General features: G+C 36.5%; 2 protein-coding genes across 2 annotated transcripts; both read right to left on the bottom strand.

Annotated features, from left to right (window-relative positions):
- Positions 1–4,244: 4,244 nt before the first annotated feature.
- Positions 4,245–6,390, bottom strand: LOC113764890 (bidirectional sugar transporter SWEET17). The gene is made up of 6 exons (XM_027308931.1): positions 6,339–6,390; positions 6,098–6,134; positions 5,759–5,969; positions 5,454–5,615; positions 5,257–5,376; positions 4,245–4,499 (listed from the first exon to the last, which is right to left on the bottom strand). Exons 1-6 carry the CDS (start codon positions 6,370–6,372, stop codon positions 4,263–4,265), a joined length of 801 nt encoding a protein of 266 aa, XP_027164732.1. The 5' UTR covers positions 6,373–6,390; the 3' UTR covers positions 4,245–4,262.
- Positions 6,391–9,621: 3,231 nt separating this feature from the next.
- LOC113764888 (glyoxysomal fatty acid beta-oxidation multifunctional protein MFP-a) lies at positions 9,622–16,157 on the bottom strand. Its single transcript, XM_027308930.1, has 18 exons — positions 15,854–16,157; positions 14,674–14,745; positions 14,532–14,597; positions 14,390–14,446; positions 14,241–14,308; positions 14,078–14,159; positions 13,595–13,650; positions 13,209–13,511; positions 13,038–13,124; positions 12,382–12,556; positions 12,175–12,296; positions 11,883–12,046; positions 11,535–11,789; positions 11,302–11,423; positions 11,080–11,201; positions 10,793–10,941; positions 10,472–10,610; positions 9,622–9,912 (listed from the first exon to the last, which is right to left on the bottom strand). Exons 1-18 carry the CDS (start codon positions 15,957–15,959, stop codon positions 9,877–9,879), a joined length of 2,181 nt encoding a protein of 726 aa, XP_027164731.1. The 5' UTR covers positions 15,960–16,157; the 3' UTR covers positions 9,622–9,876.
- Between the last annotated feature and the right edge of the window lie 566 nt (positions 16,158–16,723).

Here is a 16,723-nt window from a genome sequence, read left to right as displayed (position 1 = left end):
TTATCTCCCTGCACTTCCAAGAATTAGGAACGAGCACCTTAGATAAATGAAAAAGGAAAAGATTTGATTACCTTCTACATCTTGAACTCAAGCCAATTTCTTAGCACCAATGACTTCTCCATAAATGACAAAAGAATAGAGATTTTAAATTGATTGTTCGGCCACCGAGTAGTTATCTCAATCTCTATGTACTAGTTTTTGTGATAAATTACCCACCAAAAGGCGGTTGTGTTTGGATTGCATTTTTCATGATTTTTCATAGAAAAATTACTGTAGCGTAGCGATTTGATGTATGTGAGGAAAAAATGTAATAGAAAAATGTGATCACGAAAAACGACGTAATTTTCCGACGAAAAACTGCAATCCAAACAAGGCCGCGCTCTTAAAGACTTTTCTACTATCACGGATTCTGTACCTGATATTTGGCGATGAGAAGGATACAGAGAGGGTGTGAGAAAAATAAAAAAAAAAAATATGTATGTTGTGTACACTTGATGTGAGGTAATTTTTCCTTCAAGAATTAATCAAACACTAATTTGGGTGCTTCAAGAATAAGAGAAGGCTTGGTGGTAATTTGCCATTTTTTAAAAAATATTTTTAAGGCCGGAAGTATGTACAGAATTTTCTTTTACACATCGCACTTTGACGGGAATCATTTACTTGAACCACGTACTTGTCATTGTACATACAGCTTCTTTAATTATTCCAACGTATTCTGTTTTGGTCCATTAAGTCTTAATTTCATTCCAGCTTCATTTTATTTATTCCCCTTTTTTGGAGGTCCTTGCATGTGTAATGGAGATTCAATCCCAAAAAAAAAAAAAAAGGAAAAAAGAAAGCAAACGAGATTAATTATATCATAATAATGTTGACTACCATTATATAATCAGACAAAGACCCTGCAACTGCTATAGAATTACATAAGCATAATACATCTCAATTTCCACCCGTATTTGCGGTGTGCTATGTTTCAGAGTTTGGACCACAAAGCTTTGCTGTAACAGATTCTTTCTATACAAATTGATTGTCAGTCTACAGGAGTCATTGTAAATCAACAGTCTTACCAGACTATACAAGAGATCCAAGTGCCCAGTAAGTAAATGCAAATTATTGTGGCTTAAGCAAATCTTTCAAGCATCTTATGGAGGCATTAAATTCTGTCAATTAGCAGCGCTGTGTCCGTTTGGATTTTAGAAATTTTTGTAGAAAAATATATAATAACGATTTGATATATGTGAAGTAAATAGATGGTTGAACAAAATCTTTCAAGAATCTTATGGAGGCATTAAATTCTGTCAATTAGCAGCAAGTCCATTTGGATTGTTGTTTTTATGAATTTTTGTAGAAAAATATATTATAACGATTTGATATATATGAGATAAAAATATGTTTGAAGGCAAAATTTTTCTGTAGAAAAAGGCAATCCAAAAGCATTATTTTGGATGGGCACTTCATTTGTAGAAAAAGTAATCCAAAAGCTTTTTTTTTTTTTTCTAGAAAAAGCATTATTTTGAATAGGTACTTCATTTGATTTTTCATACGTACTTGTGCTTGGTGCAGTGGCAAAGATTAAAAATTTTAAAAAATAAAAAATCTAGGAAGTAGAGATTTTGGATTTAACCTCTTTACTTTTTGAATCTTATCCTTCTCATGTTAAAAAAAAAATACTTGGTATTCTAATTCATACGGGATTATTTTTTTTGTTTGATGGATGATTCATACGTGATTAATGATAATTACAACAAAAGCCCATTAGCACAACAAGACTTGCCTAGAACATTGGGACACGATTCGAGAACTCGGAATCTTCATGAAATCAAATAATATCTGCTTGGGATTTGTTTGGATTGCGATTTATTTGCCAAAATATATTTGCTTACATCATCATTACAATTTCCAACATACCTTTTTATCTTCTCAATTACCTTTTTATCTCACATACATCACATCACAAAAAGTGCTACAGTAAAAATATCTCTAATTATTCACAATCCAAACAAACCCGCATAGATGTCGGACCATTCTTCAAAGGGTTAAAAACAAAAAAGCCCATGTGATATAGCCATCGTACAGAAAAGTCCTCTGCGATTTCATAACATATGCGTCGATATTCCATGATTTAAATTGTTCTGAAAAGTAGACGAAAATTGTCAAATTTACGACATTTGTCTTAAACGCACCGGAAAGGCAGGTGCTTCTTGCAGAAAATAGATTTCTACTACAAACTTTCATCTGATATGCCTACTTTACCCTTCAAACTTTAATGAAAAGAGAACAGTCTCCCTTCACACTTTCTGGGAGGCCGTTGTTTTGCAATTAAAGAAGAACAACGACACGAGAAGAACAAGGCAATTAAAGAAGCACGTCCTACGGTCCCTTCACACATTCCCCCTTCACAGCTCGTCCTTCACACTTTACCCTTCACAGTTGGTACCCTTTACTTTCTGGGAGGCCGAATTGCTGGTACATGTCGTTGTTTTCTCGTACAGCTGGTACATGTCCTTTACATTCGGCCAAAATTGAAGGACACAGAGCAGTTCTCAAGCCAGCATTCGAAGCCTGTGCAAAATTGTAAGTAATCAATCAACCAGAGGTTGCAAGCCGGCAAAGGATGACGTAGTTCTCAAAGCCAGCAAAGGAAACGGAAAGTGCAGCAACCAGCGGGGGAAAATATATCTGTATATATTTTGTTTGTAAATATTGAAGGGAAAGTGCAGAAAGTGGTCGACGATGTCTTCCTCAAGCTCACTTGGGATCATGTCAAAGTTCTTTCTGTTTGGGATTTGCCCACTGCTTCTGATTTTGGTCACGTTGTCCTTGGGGGGAATTCTTCCTCCACCAATTTTAATGGGACTGGTGGTCCTTTGACAGTTACCATGTTCGATAATTGTAAAGTTTTGTCGAAAAACTATAGGGTTAGGTGGAATTATAGTGAAGATAAGGATTTTATTGATTTTGGGTTGGAAGCTGCTATTGGGATTCAGAACTATATGGCCTTTGGTTGGGCAAATCCCAATGCTTCCGAGAAGTTTATTGTGGGTGGAGATTTGACTGTGAGTGGCTTTAAGGAGAATGGAATGCCATTTGCAGAGGATTATTTCATATCAAAGTATAGTGAGTGTGTGGTGAATGAGGAGGGGAAGTTTCAGGCGGTTTGTCCTGATTCCATGCTTGACAGAATGAAAGTGCAAAATTACTTCTGCAATTTTCGCTTATATCAAAAGGGTATTTTTGCCTTTTCACTCAATTTCATCTATTTTAGCGATTTCGTCGTCGACTTTTTATAATAATTCAAATCATAGGGTACGGACACATTTGATATGAAATCACAGTGAGCTTTTATGTATGATAGCTATACTACAGAGGCTTTTATATTGTTAACCCTTTTTCAAATGGTTTGGATTCTTGAACAAATTAATTCCGATCCCCATAAGCGGCCATAGGTAGCCGAGTGTGGAATCGCCAACTTCGGCCCACCGATGCTGAAGATCGACCCATTTCCAAGGTTTTGTCTGCTTTTGTGTTGGGCTCTAGAATCCCAATAGTATTGTATTGGTCGGTGAAACGAAGGAATTGTAAATAAGAAATTTTGAAATAAATGAAAATAGAGTAAATTTATTTATTTTTTGGATAAAATTCCTGTACATGAAATTAGGATGCCAATCCTAAAATTTTATTAAAATTTTAAATAAAAATGGAAATGGAGTAGAGTTGGTAGTTTGTATTTCAATAGTTGTGTGATAATCGTAGTGCATATTAGTAATTGTGTGATATTACTGGTCGAATTTCGAGTAACGTACGTTGTGGTGGAATATTTATACTAAACTATTCCTCCCACCTTATATATATATGGTAGGGATATCAAGTTTGATTGTTATTGAAAAGAAATAAAATAAAAATACAAGAAAAGGTGCTTTGGCTAAGAAAATTAAGGATCCCCGCAGAAGTATTTAAATTTGGTATGAACTCGCCATTAATTGAGACGCAATCAAGATACATATGTAAAAGTTTACATATTGCTCTATAAAACCATAAACCAAAAAAAAAAAACTGTATAACTAAAAAGCCAAAAAGGAAAAAAAAAATTATATAACGTAAATGAGAAAATTTCTGGCCCCCCTTCTATCACGCACGTCCTTCAGGGATCTAATTGGTAGATATTTGATACCAGTTTATTTGGATAGTTTATTATTTGCAGTAAAAAAAAATTTCCCCTAAAAAATTATCCCTAATAATCTGCTCTCCAAACATGACATTTTCCGTCAAGACTCCAAGAAGCTATGGCCGGAAGCCAATAAGCTATGGGCGGAACTCACTAAGCTATGAGTGGAAGAAACTAAGCTATGGGTCGAAGACAGAAGGGGCTGACGCTGCCATCCTTCTTCCAAGTCGTAGAAGCTGACGCAGGCGCTGTCTCTGGCGGGTGGCTTGGTATCTCTGTATATCCCATACAGCACTAGTTGAGCTGTTCCAAGTATACATCCTGTCCCATTTGGTACCTGCAAATATAATTTAGATGCGAAAAATGTCAAATTACAACCGAGGAGGAGGTCTTGGTTTATGTGGTTAAAGTTAAGATCATAGAAATTAGTACAACATTTGCATCTAATATAGGTTAACTTTTTTAATTAGTCAATAATCTCGAAGGTGGCAGGCAACAACCAAAAAAAAAGAAAAAGGGAAGATAGTGAGAGTCGCTAGCATTTCATTATCGACCATGCATGCATGGGACAAGATAACGTGGGGAAAATTACCCCACAAAAATGGGTAGTTTATGTATAAAAATTTATAAAGTTGCTCTCATAGTTAGAGAATATTATCCCTACGTCTCTTCAGTAATAAGAAATTTATTTGGTGTTACTTTTATATTTGTCATTTGTCATCATCAAATCAACACACGTAGAAACAAAAATGGCTCATTTTATCCCTTACACTTTCATCGAAGATCAAAACCAACTAACGAGTACTCAAATTTACTTTCATTCTTTCTTTCTCTGTCTCCTAAACACAAATTCATTTGAAAAGTTTACATAATTTTTTTCTCTGCATATTGAAACTCACAAAAAAAATTGCTCATTTCACCTTTACAAATAGAGGAAATTCTCTAGGAATTTGAAAGTAGAAGCAGCAAAATCCTCATTAATTTTCTTTATTTTTGTTCTAGGATGTGTATAAATGGGGCCCTTTGAGAAATTGTAACTGATCGATCATTAGGACTAATTAATAGTTGTAGAAATGAGGAAAGTGTGAACTTACCGAAACGAAATAATCTCCTATCAACCAACCATACAAAGCCCAAACGCCTCCACTCAGGAAGATGAAAAATGAAAGGTAGAAAGGCATGTACTCCACACTCCTGGTCATCACCACCGTCCTCTGAAAGTGAAATTCCATGAGAGTATCCATTGCATATATATGGTTTGCATATGGTTTCATGATCTCAATATTCTTACCATGGAAGAAAGCGGCGAAGCGTACGTGACAATGATGAAACCTGCGGCCAAGAAACCCATGGATGCGACCCGAGCTTCTCCTTTAAATGCCAGTCGCGTAAATAAAATCGCTCCCACCAAGAATCCAACATTCAAAGTCCCTACAATAAGTGCAATTTTAACCTGCAAATTGCAATTAAAAAAAAATTTTATGTCGGTAAAAAGACCATAGAAAAGAAATTATGGTAACGAGTAAAGAAATGATGATTGATTGATGGGGAATGTAATATTAATAATGGATCATGAAGATGGTTGTAGCTAGCTACCTTGTTGTTTGGAGGAGCATAGAAAAGGAAGAGGCCAACATAAACAATCCCAAGTATGCTTCCAAACGCATTGATTGTGCCGACAAGAAATGCGCTGGGCTGTACAATTCCATAGTACGTCCATAGAGATGCACTCAGCAACGAACATATGTATGGAAGGCTGTCAAATTCCTCCGTCGATTTGTTCTTTACTATCCTCTTGAAGGTGTCTCTGCAAATCATTACAATATATTCATCTTGACAGGATTGCAATGTGAGAGGCATTACCATTTTCTCACCCAAATTCCCACAAACAAAAGGGAACATAATTAAAAACTCGAGAAGGGCCAGCTTAATTACATGGGCGCAAGGAATACAAGCATTGACGTGACATTGCCTGCAACCAAAAAGATAATTAAAAAAAAAAAAAACCCAATTAGAGAAATTTTTTTATTATTTTCATCTTTTACGAAGATGGAGAAGTAGAAATTTGGGAATTTCCATCCACGATAGATATGACCTCAAATGCATGCAGTATATCATGAAAAGTTGTACGTGCGCCTGATGATGAGCCACGAAACAAAGAAGTTTAGGTTCTCACCCAAGATACCAATGAAGAAGGTGAAACCTTCCATTTTTGGTGAAGGCCACCAAAATCTTGACAACAGCACTCCAAAACGCAAATGCCTCCCAAACAAAAAGAAAGGCCTTCAGAACGGCTTATAAGACGAAGAGGATGAGGCGGCTTTGCTTGCAACTTCACAAACTAGCGATTTGTATGGAAAAAATCAATTAATGTTGTTTTCTTGTTCTTAGTTTACTTTAAAAAAAAAAAGAAAAAAAGAAAGACATTTAAGGTGCTGTAAGTAACTATAGTTTAAATTTATGGAAAATAGGTACATATGATCCACACTTCAAAGGAAGACATCTTTTAGGTAGCCAATTACATCTTGAAAAATATGCTCCATATCCATTTAATTCCCACAGTCATGTGCATGTGCGATTGGTTGTTTGGATTGCCATCTTTGGAATTTTTTTTTTGAGAATATTTCCTTAATGAATTTCTTGGTCATCTTTTTTTATTATTATTATTTTTACAAACATCACATCTCAAAAAAGTGTTGTGCATGGTAATTTTATATTTTCTAAATTTTAGTTAATTCTAATCCACCCCTCATCCTTTGATTAAGCCTAAATGAGTGATTACTTGCTATTTGAGTGTTTTAAACAAGAACAATCAAAGACAAAAGATTGAAACCCTTTTCTTTCAAAATTAAGAAGGACAAGAGCAACCAAAAAAAAAAAAATCACAAATCTAGGGACTTCAGAAAATATATATATGTTCGTGTGACATTAATGATTCATGGTTTCACAACCACCCAAAAATGTGGTTTAGATTCACAATCTTCCCAAAGATATAATTTAGGGCTGGTAAATTCTCCAAAAATTTAATTCTGAATTCACAAATTCCATAAAAATTCAACATCGAGTTCACAACTTAATTTCTTTAACATGGAATTCAAGATTAGGATTTTAATATAGGAGGACACCTTGCACCATCACTATATTAACAAGCATTGTTTAGTTTCATGCACTTATCGGGCCTCCAAATTCGTCACATTTGAGCAATTCACCTAAGGTCTATTGCCCCAAAACAGCAAACTTTAAATATATGCATACAGGCTCCACTCAACCTGCAATAACTCATATTCTGTCTTAAAAAACTTTTAAACATGGAAAAGCATCAATTCCCATGCACGTTGAAGAATTCAAGAAGGTCAAAAACTGCAAACACACAGGATGGAATTAAATAATATTCAGGAGCTATGTAATAATTTGCATTGTCTTCAAGAAGGGCATTTGTTAACACACAGGAAGGAATTGTTTCCTCAGAGAAACAGCCTCATCAGGGCTAAACATTTGGCTAAACAATTGAAAATCCCGTCGAAGTGCAAATGAGACGTCAGTTTACTGATGACTGTTTCAGATGTTAGATACATATCATAAAGATATGGTAAAACAGCAGTATTTATTGTTGAATTATAGAAGTTTCAGATTACATGATTATGGTACATAACAGACTAGTAGAGTAAGATCATACTTTCATTCATTAAGTTAAAGAAACATATTATTGGTTCTTGACAGTTTCTGTACATTTCTTCTTTACATATAGCAGAAAATCAGACTTGAAAAGTTGTTTCCACTACCACTACAGTTACTTGAATAATTGTGTGAACTCATGATTACAATGTCAATAATATCTCCATTAATCCATGATACCTTCCGTCTTCAGCCAATCATTAATTTTTGACAGACCGAATTCTCTAATTGTCAATAGCTCCATTAATCCATGATACCTTCCGTCTTCTGCCAATCATTAAGTTTTGACGGACCATACTCTTAACTAGATATAAGCTCGTGTATTACAGCACGGAACCATCTAAATTGATATCAAACTTAGGATAAAAATATTTATACAGGAGAGGAATTTACCATAATTTTAGAGGTATTACATGACTTTTGCATCTAAATAATGATCCAAAGTTTGCAAACACCCATATCAGCATCAACTTTACACGATAGTATTGGTCATAAGGGTAACAAAATTAGATATCAAACTAAGGCTCTTTCACTAATCCCTTATCTGGTTCTTACTTACTTCCTCGTCATACGCTGCTAATTAATGACTAAGCAAAATATATTAATGCTTACCTGAAGTATCCAATTTCGCTTGGTTAGAAGATGACTTTAATCTAGCCTCCGCCCTGAGCCTTGTTCATGCACTCTTCTGATGGACTTCTAATCCTCTGCAACTTCACAGGCATGAAAAAGAAACCAAGGCTTTTAAAGAAGCACCATGGAATCAGAGCAAAATCTTTTGAGGCTGGTTTATATTTTATTATTATAGCAGCAGAATCATAGTGCCAATTATGACCAATCATGGTAGTATGACTCAACAGTGATTGTAGAATGACTCGAGTAGACATATGCATTAGCTGTAAACGATCGGTGAAAATGGCGTCAGGCTCTCAAGACCTTGAGCTTGCATTATGAGATTGTGACTTGCATTATTCCTAGGCGTTCATGTTGGTGTCGCACAACCATTGGATGAAGTGAAAACACTGCAACATTTTTGTTTGCGAGTTAAGCAGGAATGAATGGTTTTTTCGTCGAGGAGGATTGGGTAGGATGATAAAACGAGAATAATTATAAATAGCAGATTTTGAATTCAAGATTTCTCAATCAAAAAAACAAAAAAAAAAAAAAACCTTTTCAAGTATAATACTAATTGTTAATTTTTCATCAATCAGGTATTCCACTTGTTCGCCTTTTGGTTATAACAAACAATAATTTACATCAATCAACTATTCCACCTGTGAACATACACACCGTGCCAAGCAATTCAGTTTCTTTCTCTCTTTATTCTTTGCTATATTATGGCAGCGGCCCAAGCACCATTAATAACGCAGTTTATATGGCACGATCGTTAAAAAATGCAATATGCCCAATTTTCTGAACTGTGAATAATAGTTTTGAGGTTCCAAAACTCAACTTAATCCTAACAATATTAGTTAAGTGAGTATAAGATTCTTAGTTCGGCCCTTTTTCCCCCTATAAGGCCTGGAGTTGTCCTTGGAGAAAAAAAGAAAAAGAAAAAGGTTCAAGGAGGTTCTAAGGGGAAAAAAAACAACAAAAGTTCCAGGGAGTTCTCGGACCAACTTTCGAGTACGGCAATTCTAGACTGAGAAAGAAACTTCCTAGCACTTCTGGGTCTTGTTTTACTCAATCCACGTGATTGCAGAAAACTGCTGAATCAACTCCACATCAGAATGCTAGAAAGCTAAAGAGCCACACTGCTCATAATTTGCCGAACCACATGAGAATTTGCAAGAAATGGTGGCCAATTTGAATAAGAAATTCGACAACACAACTGTCACGAACATTATTGATTCATGTGCTCTTCCAAGAACCTTAAATACATCAAAATCTTCTATGTATTTAATTATTTGAAAAGCCCGTGATTTTTATATTACACCACCACATTATTAAGCTCATTAGATACTAAGACATGAAGAAACATACAGACAAAGACATCAGCTGGAGCCGGAGGAGCAGTTTGCGAGAGAGGTAAGTTGATCTCACAGTCGGGACTGTGCAGGATCCGAGGTTGAACCCTGTAATAAACAGATTTTTTAATTTCACCAGTCACAACGACCAGAATGGACGTGTCAAAAAAATCTAGGAAGTGTGTGCGTGTGCGCATCTGGAATGAGCATGAAATGGCCAATTTGACATTGACAAATTTGTAATTGAAAATGTAAGCCCGGATTACAGCTGAAACAATAGGAAATCGACAGATCTAACTCGAGTTGGGGAAGAAAAAACGATGGCTAAATAAAAGAGGAAAGGGGCAAGAACGTTTGTCAAACCAAATACTACCATTTGAACAAGTTTGTAACTTATCGTTAACAACTTGTACAACTTCACAACAATTGTAGTTTGATATTAAGTCACTGTTCATGTGATCTCCACACGTAATAATTACGTCCCTGTTGCGAAGTTGTACATTTAGCTTATAACGAGAGTTACAACTTGTTGACAAAATGTTGCACGGTTCAAACAATCGTTCATGCCCATCTCCCAAATGATGGGAGAAGAGGGTTGTAATTGAAGACGTTTGACAAACATGGATGACTAATCACTGAACACGAGGGTTGACTAGAGAATTCTTACCAGAGGAGCACCTTTGGCAGCTCTATCGGCCAAGTATGCACAAGGCTTGAAAAATCCCCCATACAAATTTGCCCATTCTTCCAATCTCGAACAAATGTATTTGGATCCAAAAGTATCAGCCCAAAACAAAATTCCTCCCCTGATTAATTAACATGCAATTAGGTCAGTAGTCTGACTGAAGATAACATCATTAGAACATTGATAGTTTTTAATATAGACCCCTTTGTGTCGCAGAGTTTTTATTTTTATTTTTTTGACTTTTCTTTTGCAATACTTATCTAATATAGGGAAGATGTTTTGAATCAGTAAAAGATTTCAAACCTGTAAGGTGGGAATCCCATTCCCATCACGGCAGAAATGTCAAGATCAGCAGATTTGACTGCAATCCCTTCAGCAAGTACCCGGCATGCCTCATTTACCACAGGGAAGAATATCATCTCCACAATATCCTTATCTGATAATTTTGTCAACTGGATGTAGGAAATCACCACAATTAGTTGGTAGATAACTTTTTTCATTAAAAGGTTCAAATCGCATATCTCAATTAGACACTGCCATGGAATGAAGGTGGTTTTTCACACACACACAGAGGGAGAAAGAGAGAGAACCTTCGGGTCAATCTTAACACCAGACATCTCTCTTGATTTCTCAATATACTTCTTTATTTCTGGATCAGGGCTGGCTTTGCGTTTGTTATCATATACATAGAACCCTCTTCGAGTAGTTTCACCTATGACAAGTGTATGGCCGATTAAACATGTTCAACACTTGCAACATGATATTAGATTGTGAGCCATTTATCAAGAGCTCCAGCAAACGAGTGAGCTTACCTGCTCTCTTATCTTCTTGCATGAGTGGAATAAGCATCGACTTATAAGTTCTCTCAGGAAAATTTAAGACAAACTGAGAGCCGGTTGCGATTGCAACACCAAATCCAACCAGGTCACACAATCTACACGGACACATTGAAGCCGCGAGGCCACCACCATTTTAGTAAATTGTCGCCTACAGCATCAATAATGAGATTAAAGGATACAAAACAGCTACATTTATTATCTCTTACCTGAAAGGACCCATTGGCAGTCCAAATTTGTTGATTGCTCTATCAATCTTGTACACATCCGTACCACGTTCAACAAGCAATAGGGCAGCTTGAGTGTAAGGGAAAAACATCCTATTGACAGCAAATCCAGTGCAATTTCCAACAACAACTGGGGTTTTCTTTATCTTCTTCCCAACATCTAACAAGTCCACAATTACTTGAGGAGATGTCTTTTGGGTACGAACAATTTCCAAAAGAGGCATAACATGAGCTGGACTGCATTAAACAATATACAAAAAGTTTAAATCACAACCAACGATACAAATTAGGAGGGAAGAGAAACTAGTGTACGAGCAAACTAAAGGTTACCTGAAAAAATGGGCTCCAATGATCCTATCGTGAGACCTGGTCTTCTCACCAATCAGATTTAAGTCAATTGTGGATGTGTTACTCGCAAGTATGCAATGAGAAGGGCAATACTTCTCTAAATCTGCAAATATTTGCTGCTTCAAAGATACGTTCTCAATCACAGCCTGCATTTCAACATTAATAGCATGAAGTAATCAGACAAGATTGAATTGTTGGAACCACAGGATGAGGTAGAGAAGGGGATGGGGTGGAGGATGCAACTGCAAAACCTCAATTTATACATATGCTTTACCTCTATGACCATGTCCACATCTCTAAAGCTATCATAATCAAGGACACCTTTGAGTAGAGAAAGATTCTTCTCAAACTTCTCTTGAGTCATTTTCCCTTTCTTGACTCGACTTTGCAAATTGGCTGTATTTAACCAAAAAAAAAAAATTTGTTCCCTATCATGTCTTACATGCATGAACTAATCCAAAGGTAAAAAATCTGTCATCACCTCTCACTCTATCAATCCCAGCCTGTAGAAATTTCTCATTGACTTCTTTTAGGATCACAGGATAATTACTGAGGATCAGCGCTGTTGCTATTCCAGAACCCATTAAGCCACCACCAAGAATTGCAACCTTTTTTATCCTTCTAGGAGCCAAACCTCGGTCAGTGATTCCTGGAACCTGCATGGAGTTGGAGATATGGTCACTTAAAATATAGTCAATAATAGCTTAGGCTGAAATACGAAAAAAGCTGTCTACTTTAGACTAGAATGCAGTAATCTTTCAAACTTCAGTATCTGGAGATTTAACTTCATGATGACAGAGAATTTAAATTGGTTAAATCTGATGCATTACCTAGAGAGGGAAAGATAACATTTAGTAAATTGAGAAGCATGCCTAACTGAAGTTCAAGTTGTGACGCAGTTTAACTTATTAGATTATCCAAGTAGAAATGAAAGTCAGACTATTTCAAAGAAATGTAAGTAAACAAATATCATGGTAACTTCTCACTGCTAGAGCAATTGATTCTACAAAGTCCCATGGAATCACATTATTGTATCAAAGTAGCAAAAGCCGATTCAGAGCAGCTAGCCTACAATGTCAGTGATGGTTATTATCCAAATCACAAAAAAAACCTCTAGACAGCTACCAAATTATTTACCTTTGTCGTTCCACGTTGAGCAAAGAAAATGTGGACCAAACTCTTACAAGTGTCTGAGTGAAGGAGAACTTGAAATGCTTCAGCTTCCTGCCAATATGAGAAATTCACTGACATTACATATTGCTGAGAAACTTGAGCATCAGGAAAAGAGAATTGAAAGCAGATAAATACCTTGAAAAGGCCAGCACGAGGACCTGAAATAATACCTTCCTCCACAACATCAATGCAAACCAATGGATGTGTGAGATTTGGAGCCTGCTTACGTATTTGAGCTCGTGCAAACTTCAGTATTTCCTTAACCTCAGCAAGAGATTCTAACTTATCAGTCTTATAAAGGCTAGAAACCCAAGGTCTTTTTCGCTCCAAAATTTCAAGTGCCCAGCGACGAGCAGTAGCCAGCAGTTGATCTGGTGTAGCTATTTCATCCACAAGCCCTAAACTAAGAGCTTCTTCCCCTTTTACAGGCTTTGACATCTGAATGGAAGAGTAGAATATGAATTACACCCAAACTCAGTTTTCCCAAGCTATCCTGCCAAAAGTTGCAAGCTAGAGCTTACCAGCATCATTTCAAGAGACTTGGCAAGACCTACAAGGCGAGGAAGGCGCTGCGTTCCTGCAATAATGTGATCAGTTATTTCCTGCAACTGACATATATGCTACTAGAACTTTGACAATTTAAGCATCAGAGGATCAAGCACTACTGCTAACAATAACTATTACCAATGAAAAGAAAAAACAGCATTTTGTAAGAAATCAGGTTCAAAGCTTATAACAAGAAGAGGCCCACTTTTTTCTGAAAACTGGTTTTATTACAGGACAGCTCATGATGTTCATATTGCTCACTACATCTTGTAAACCTGAAATCATAAGATCACGACTCTGTGACCTAAGATATTATGGCCAAAACAGCAAATACTGCAATATGCTGATAATAGAGCAAATTTGCATGCACCTGCTTTTTACCCTAAGTTGGAGTTTTACTAATTCTAGAGCTGCCACAAAAGCAGACCCTTTTAATTTGCTCAAAAGTTTGGTTGTACCTCCAAACCCAGGAAGTATACCAAGCTGCAGCTCCGGTAATCCTAATTGAGCATTTGAAGTTGATATACGTGCATGGCAAGCCTGACGGACAGATAAATCATAAATCAGCACATGCCAATCTGACATAAAATTTCTCGAACCACAATGAGTTGAAGGACATACCATTGCAACTTCTAACCCTCCGCCTAAGGCGAGGCCATCAATAGCAGCCACAGAGGGCTTTCTCGCAGCTGAAAGGATGGAGATTTCATTAATACTCAGTGTAAATTGCTATGTATGTCCTGAATGAAGAAAATAAATCCAGAACTGACCATCCACAGTATCACTGAGGATCTCAATTGACACGAAACCAGGTTTTGGCGCAGGGACTGAAATTGACACAAAATGATATTAGCAAAGAATAAGTGATGCACCCTCAATAACAGTCACAAATATATATACATTAGAACATACATTTTCCCTCTTGAATTCCACCGAAAGCTGTGATGTCAAAGCCCCCCGAGAATTTTCCATTTGAGCCTGCTCAAGCATAAAAAGATTAGCTTCATACACGACTAATCCACACTCCTCAACTATCATATGCCTCACCCTTTACCTGTGACAACAATTGCCTTCACATCATCTCTCCGCAAAGCTTGTTCGTAACTCTCTTTTAAGCTGTTTAACACTGAAATGACAGAAAGTATGATTTAGAAGCTTGCTTCTATTTGAACAGAAAATTGAAAAACTAAAGCCTAGTAGAAGAGAAGACAAACTGACGCCCATATTCTTTTAGCGTATGCTGAGCATACATTAAACATCTCTGGGCATGCTTTTACGCAATCTCTTACAAAAAACACCCATAAGATGAAGCCAAAGACACAGAAGATTAACTGAATGCAATTCAAAGTAAGGACGTGGTGAACTCTCTTCACATCTCCACATAAAAGAGTCTCTGTGATTATCCTGAGTTGCCCCAACTTAAGGACAGCGAAATAGAGACCACCTAAATGACTTCCAGCGTTGGGAAGCAAGAAAGTTATGCTCCATGCATATTCAATATATAGCTTTTAGAATGCTGAAGGAAGGGAGTTGTCCGACTCTTTTCTCGTCGGCTTCTTGCATTGGTATGTTTAAACACTGTATTCCACGAGTTACAGATTGATTGGCAGCCCATCTCTTGATATTTGTATGCTGGCGTCCTGGCAGAAGGATCTCCCTTATTTGCGAGTTCTCCTTCTTCTCTCATTAAATTTTTAGTCTTGAATTTGAAACATTACGTTGCAAAAATCTACTCTCCTAAAGGAGTAAAATAAAGCTAATGTCAGATACAACTCCCTACAAACTATGCCTCTACAAGTGCACTATCCTTCTGCCATTCCTATCCAGTATGACCTCTTAGCTCCAAGCAATCTACCATAATCCAGTGGTCATCTTAAATGAGCTAAAAAATTCCTCACATTTCCATCAAACTTCTTTGCTAAAGTCAATGACGAAGTTCTTATTTTATCCAAACAAGCGTGACTGTTCATGATCATAAACCGATAAGAAGTTCAAATCACCGCCACAATACAACAACACAAAGAGAGCAACAAATTAAAAACTCTCCTGCAATAAGCAAGTCCAAATTCAGGGATAACCCAAAAAATAAATCACAAACATAATAAAGTCACAATCTTGGGAGGTGAGTTGGACATGATTTCCAACAACTCGCACCAAAATTGGAAAAAAAGAAAAAGAAGAAATGCAAATGAGACGCTGAGATCTAAAATTAACAGGTAGCGAATTTCTAGTACCATCCAAAGAAAGAGAATTGACAGGAGGATTAAAGATGGTGATCACAGCAACCCCATCAGCTCCAACCTCAATTGTTGTTCTTCCCTTTGGGTTTCTGCTGCTCATCTTGTCTTCTTTTTGTTCAACCAAAAAAGGAAAACAAATCTTTTACAATAAAGAAAGCTCAAAAAATTGAAAATTTTGTTCAGCTGATATTTGGGCTTGGGATGATGGATCGTCTGTTATCCTAACTCGGAAGCAAGCAAAACGCAGCGTATTTATTGAGAAAGCAAGGCGAGGAGGAGTCGTGTGACGTAAGGGGCGATTGTAAGATATACCTCGGTATACATTGTAGATAATGATATGATTAAGATTTTCTTTTTATTACTACATTTAGATGGGGCACTTTTTAGATTTTTCCTTCTAAATAGATATGTCCACTCTCGGTTTTGGAAATTGAGGTACAAAGTCTGCTGAGATTTTTTGGATTCCGTGCCTCTTTTTCTCCTTTTTGGCTTTTTCTAGTACTGTCAATGGGACTGGGCCAACCCGAACTCGGCTCGCTCGACCCGACAAAAAGCCCGATGAGCCCGATCATTTAGTGAGCCGGTCTGAATCTGAGCCTAAAAATAGGCCCGAATTAAATGTGAGTCGAGTTTGGGCCTTATTAGGCTTAAACCCGATATAGGTCCGGCCTTTTAATTACCTATATATATAATATTTATATTTTGATATTATGTATAATTATATATCCAAATATATTATTACTAAATACTAAATATATACATAAATTACAAAACACAAAAATACATCTAAAAACTCTTTCATGAACTTTCTTGAGAGCCAATATTGGTAATGCATAACTAAATCTCTAATTTTTCTTATTGGTT

This window comes from Coffea eugenioides, chromosome 3, assembly GCF_003713205.1.
Source record: "Coffea eugenioides isolate CCC68of chromosome 3, Ceug_1.0, whole genome shotgun sequence".
Classification (NCBI taxonomy): Eukaryota; Viridiplantae; Streptophyta; class Magnoliopsida; order Gentianales; family Rubiaceae; genus Coffea; species Coffea eugenioides.
This window is presented reverse-complemented; position numbering and strand designations above follow the sequence as displayed.

Bases quoted from the DNA above. Each gene is read 5' to 3' on its own strand.
- LOC113764888 (XM_027308930.1), bottom strand. From the start codon at position 15,959: ATGAGCAGCAGAAACCCAAAGGGAAGAACAACAATTGAGGTTGGAGCT. The intron at 12,047-12,174 runs GTAAAGCATATG...GTTGAAATGCAG, and splicing joins ATGTGGACATGGTCATAGAG to GCTGTGATTGAGAACGTATC. The intron at 11,202-11,301 runs GTAAGCTCACTC...CACTTGTCATAG, and splicing joins GCAAGAAGATAAGAGAGCAG to GTGAAACTACTCGAAGAGGG.
- LOC113764890 (XM_027308931.1), bottom strand. From the start codon at position 6,372: ATGGAAGGTTTCACCTTCTTCATTGGTATCTTGG. The intron at 5,970-6,097 runs GTAATTAAGCTG...AATGATTTGCAG, and splicing joins CTTGTATTCCTTGCGCCCAT to AGACACCTTCAAGAGGATAG. The intron at 4,500-5,256 runs GTAAGTTCACAC...TTATATTTGCAG, and splicing joins TAGGAGATTATTTCGTTTCG to GTACCAAATGGGACAGGATG.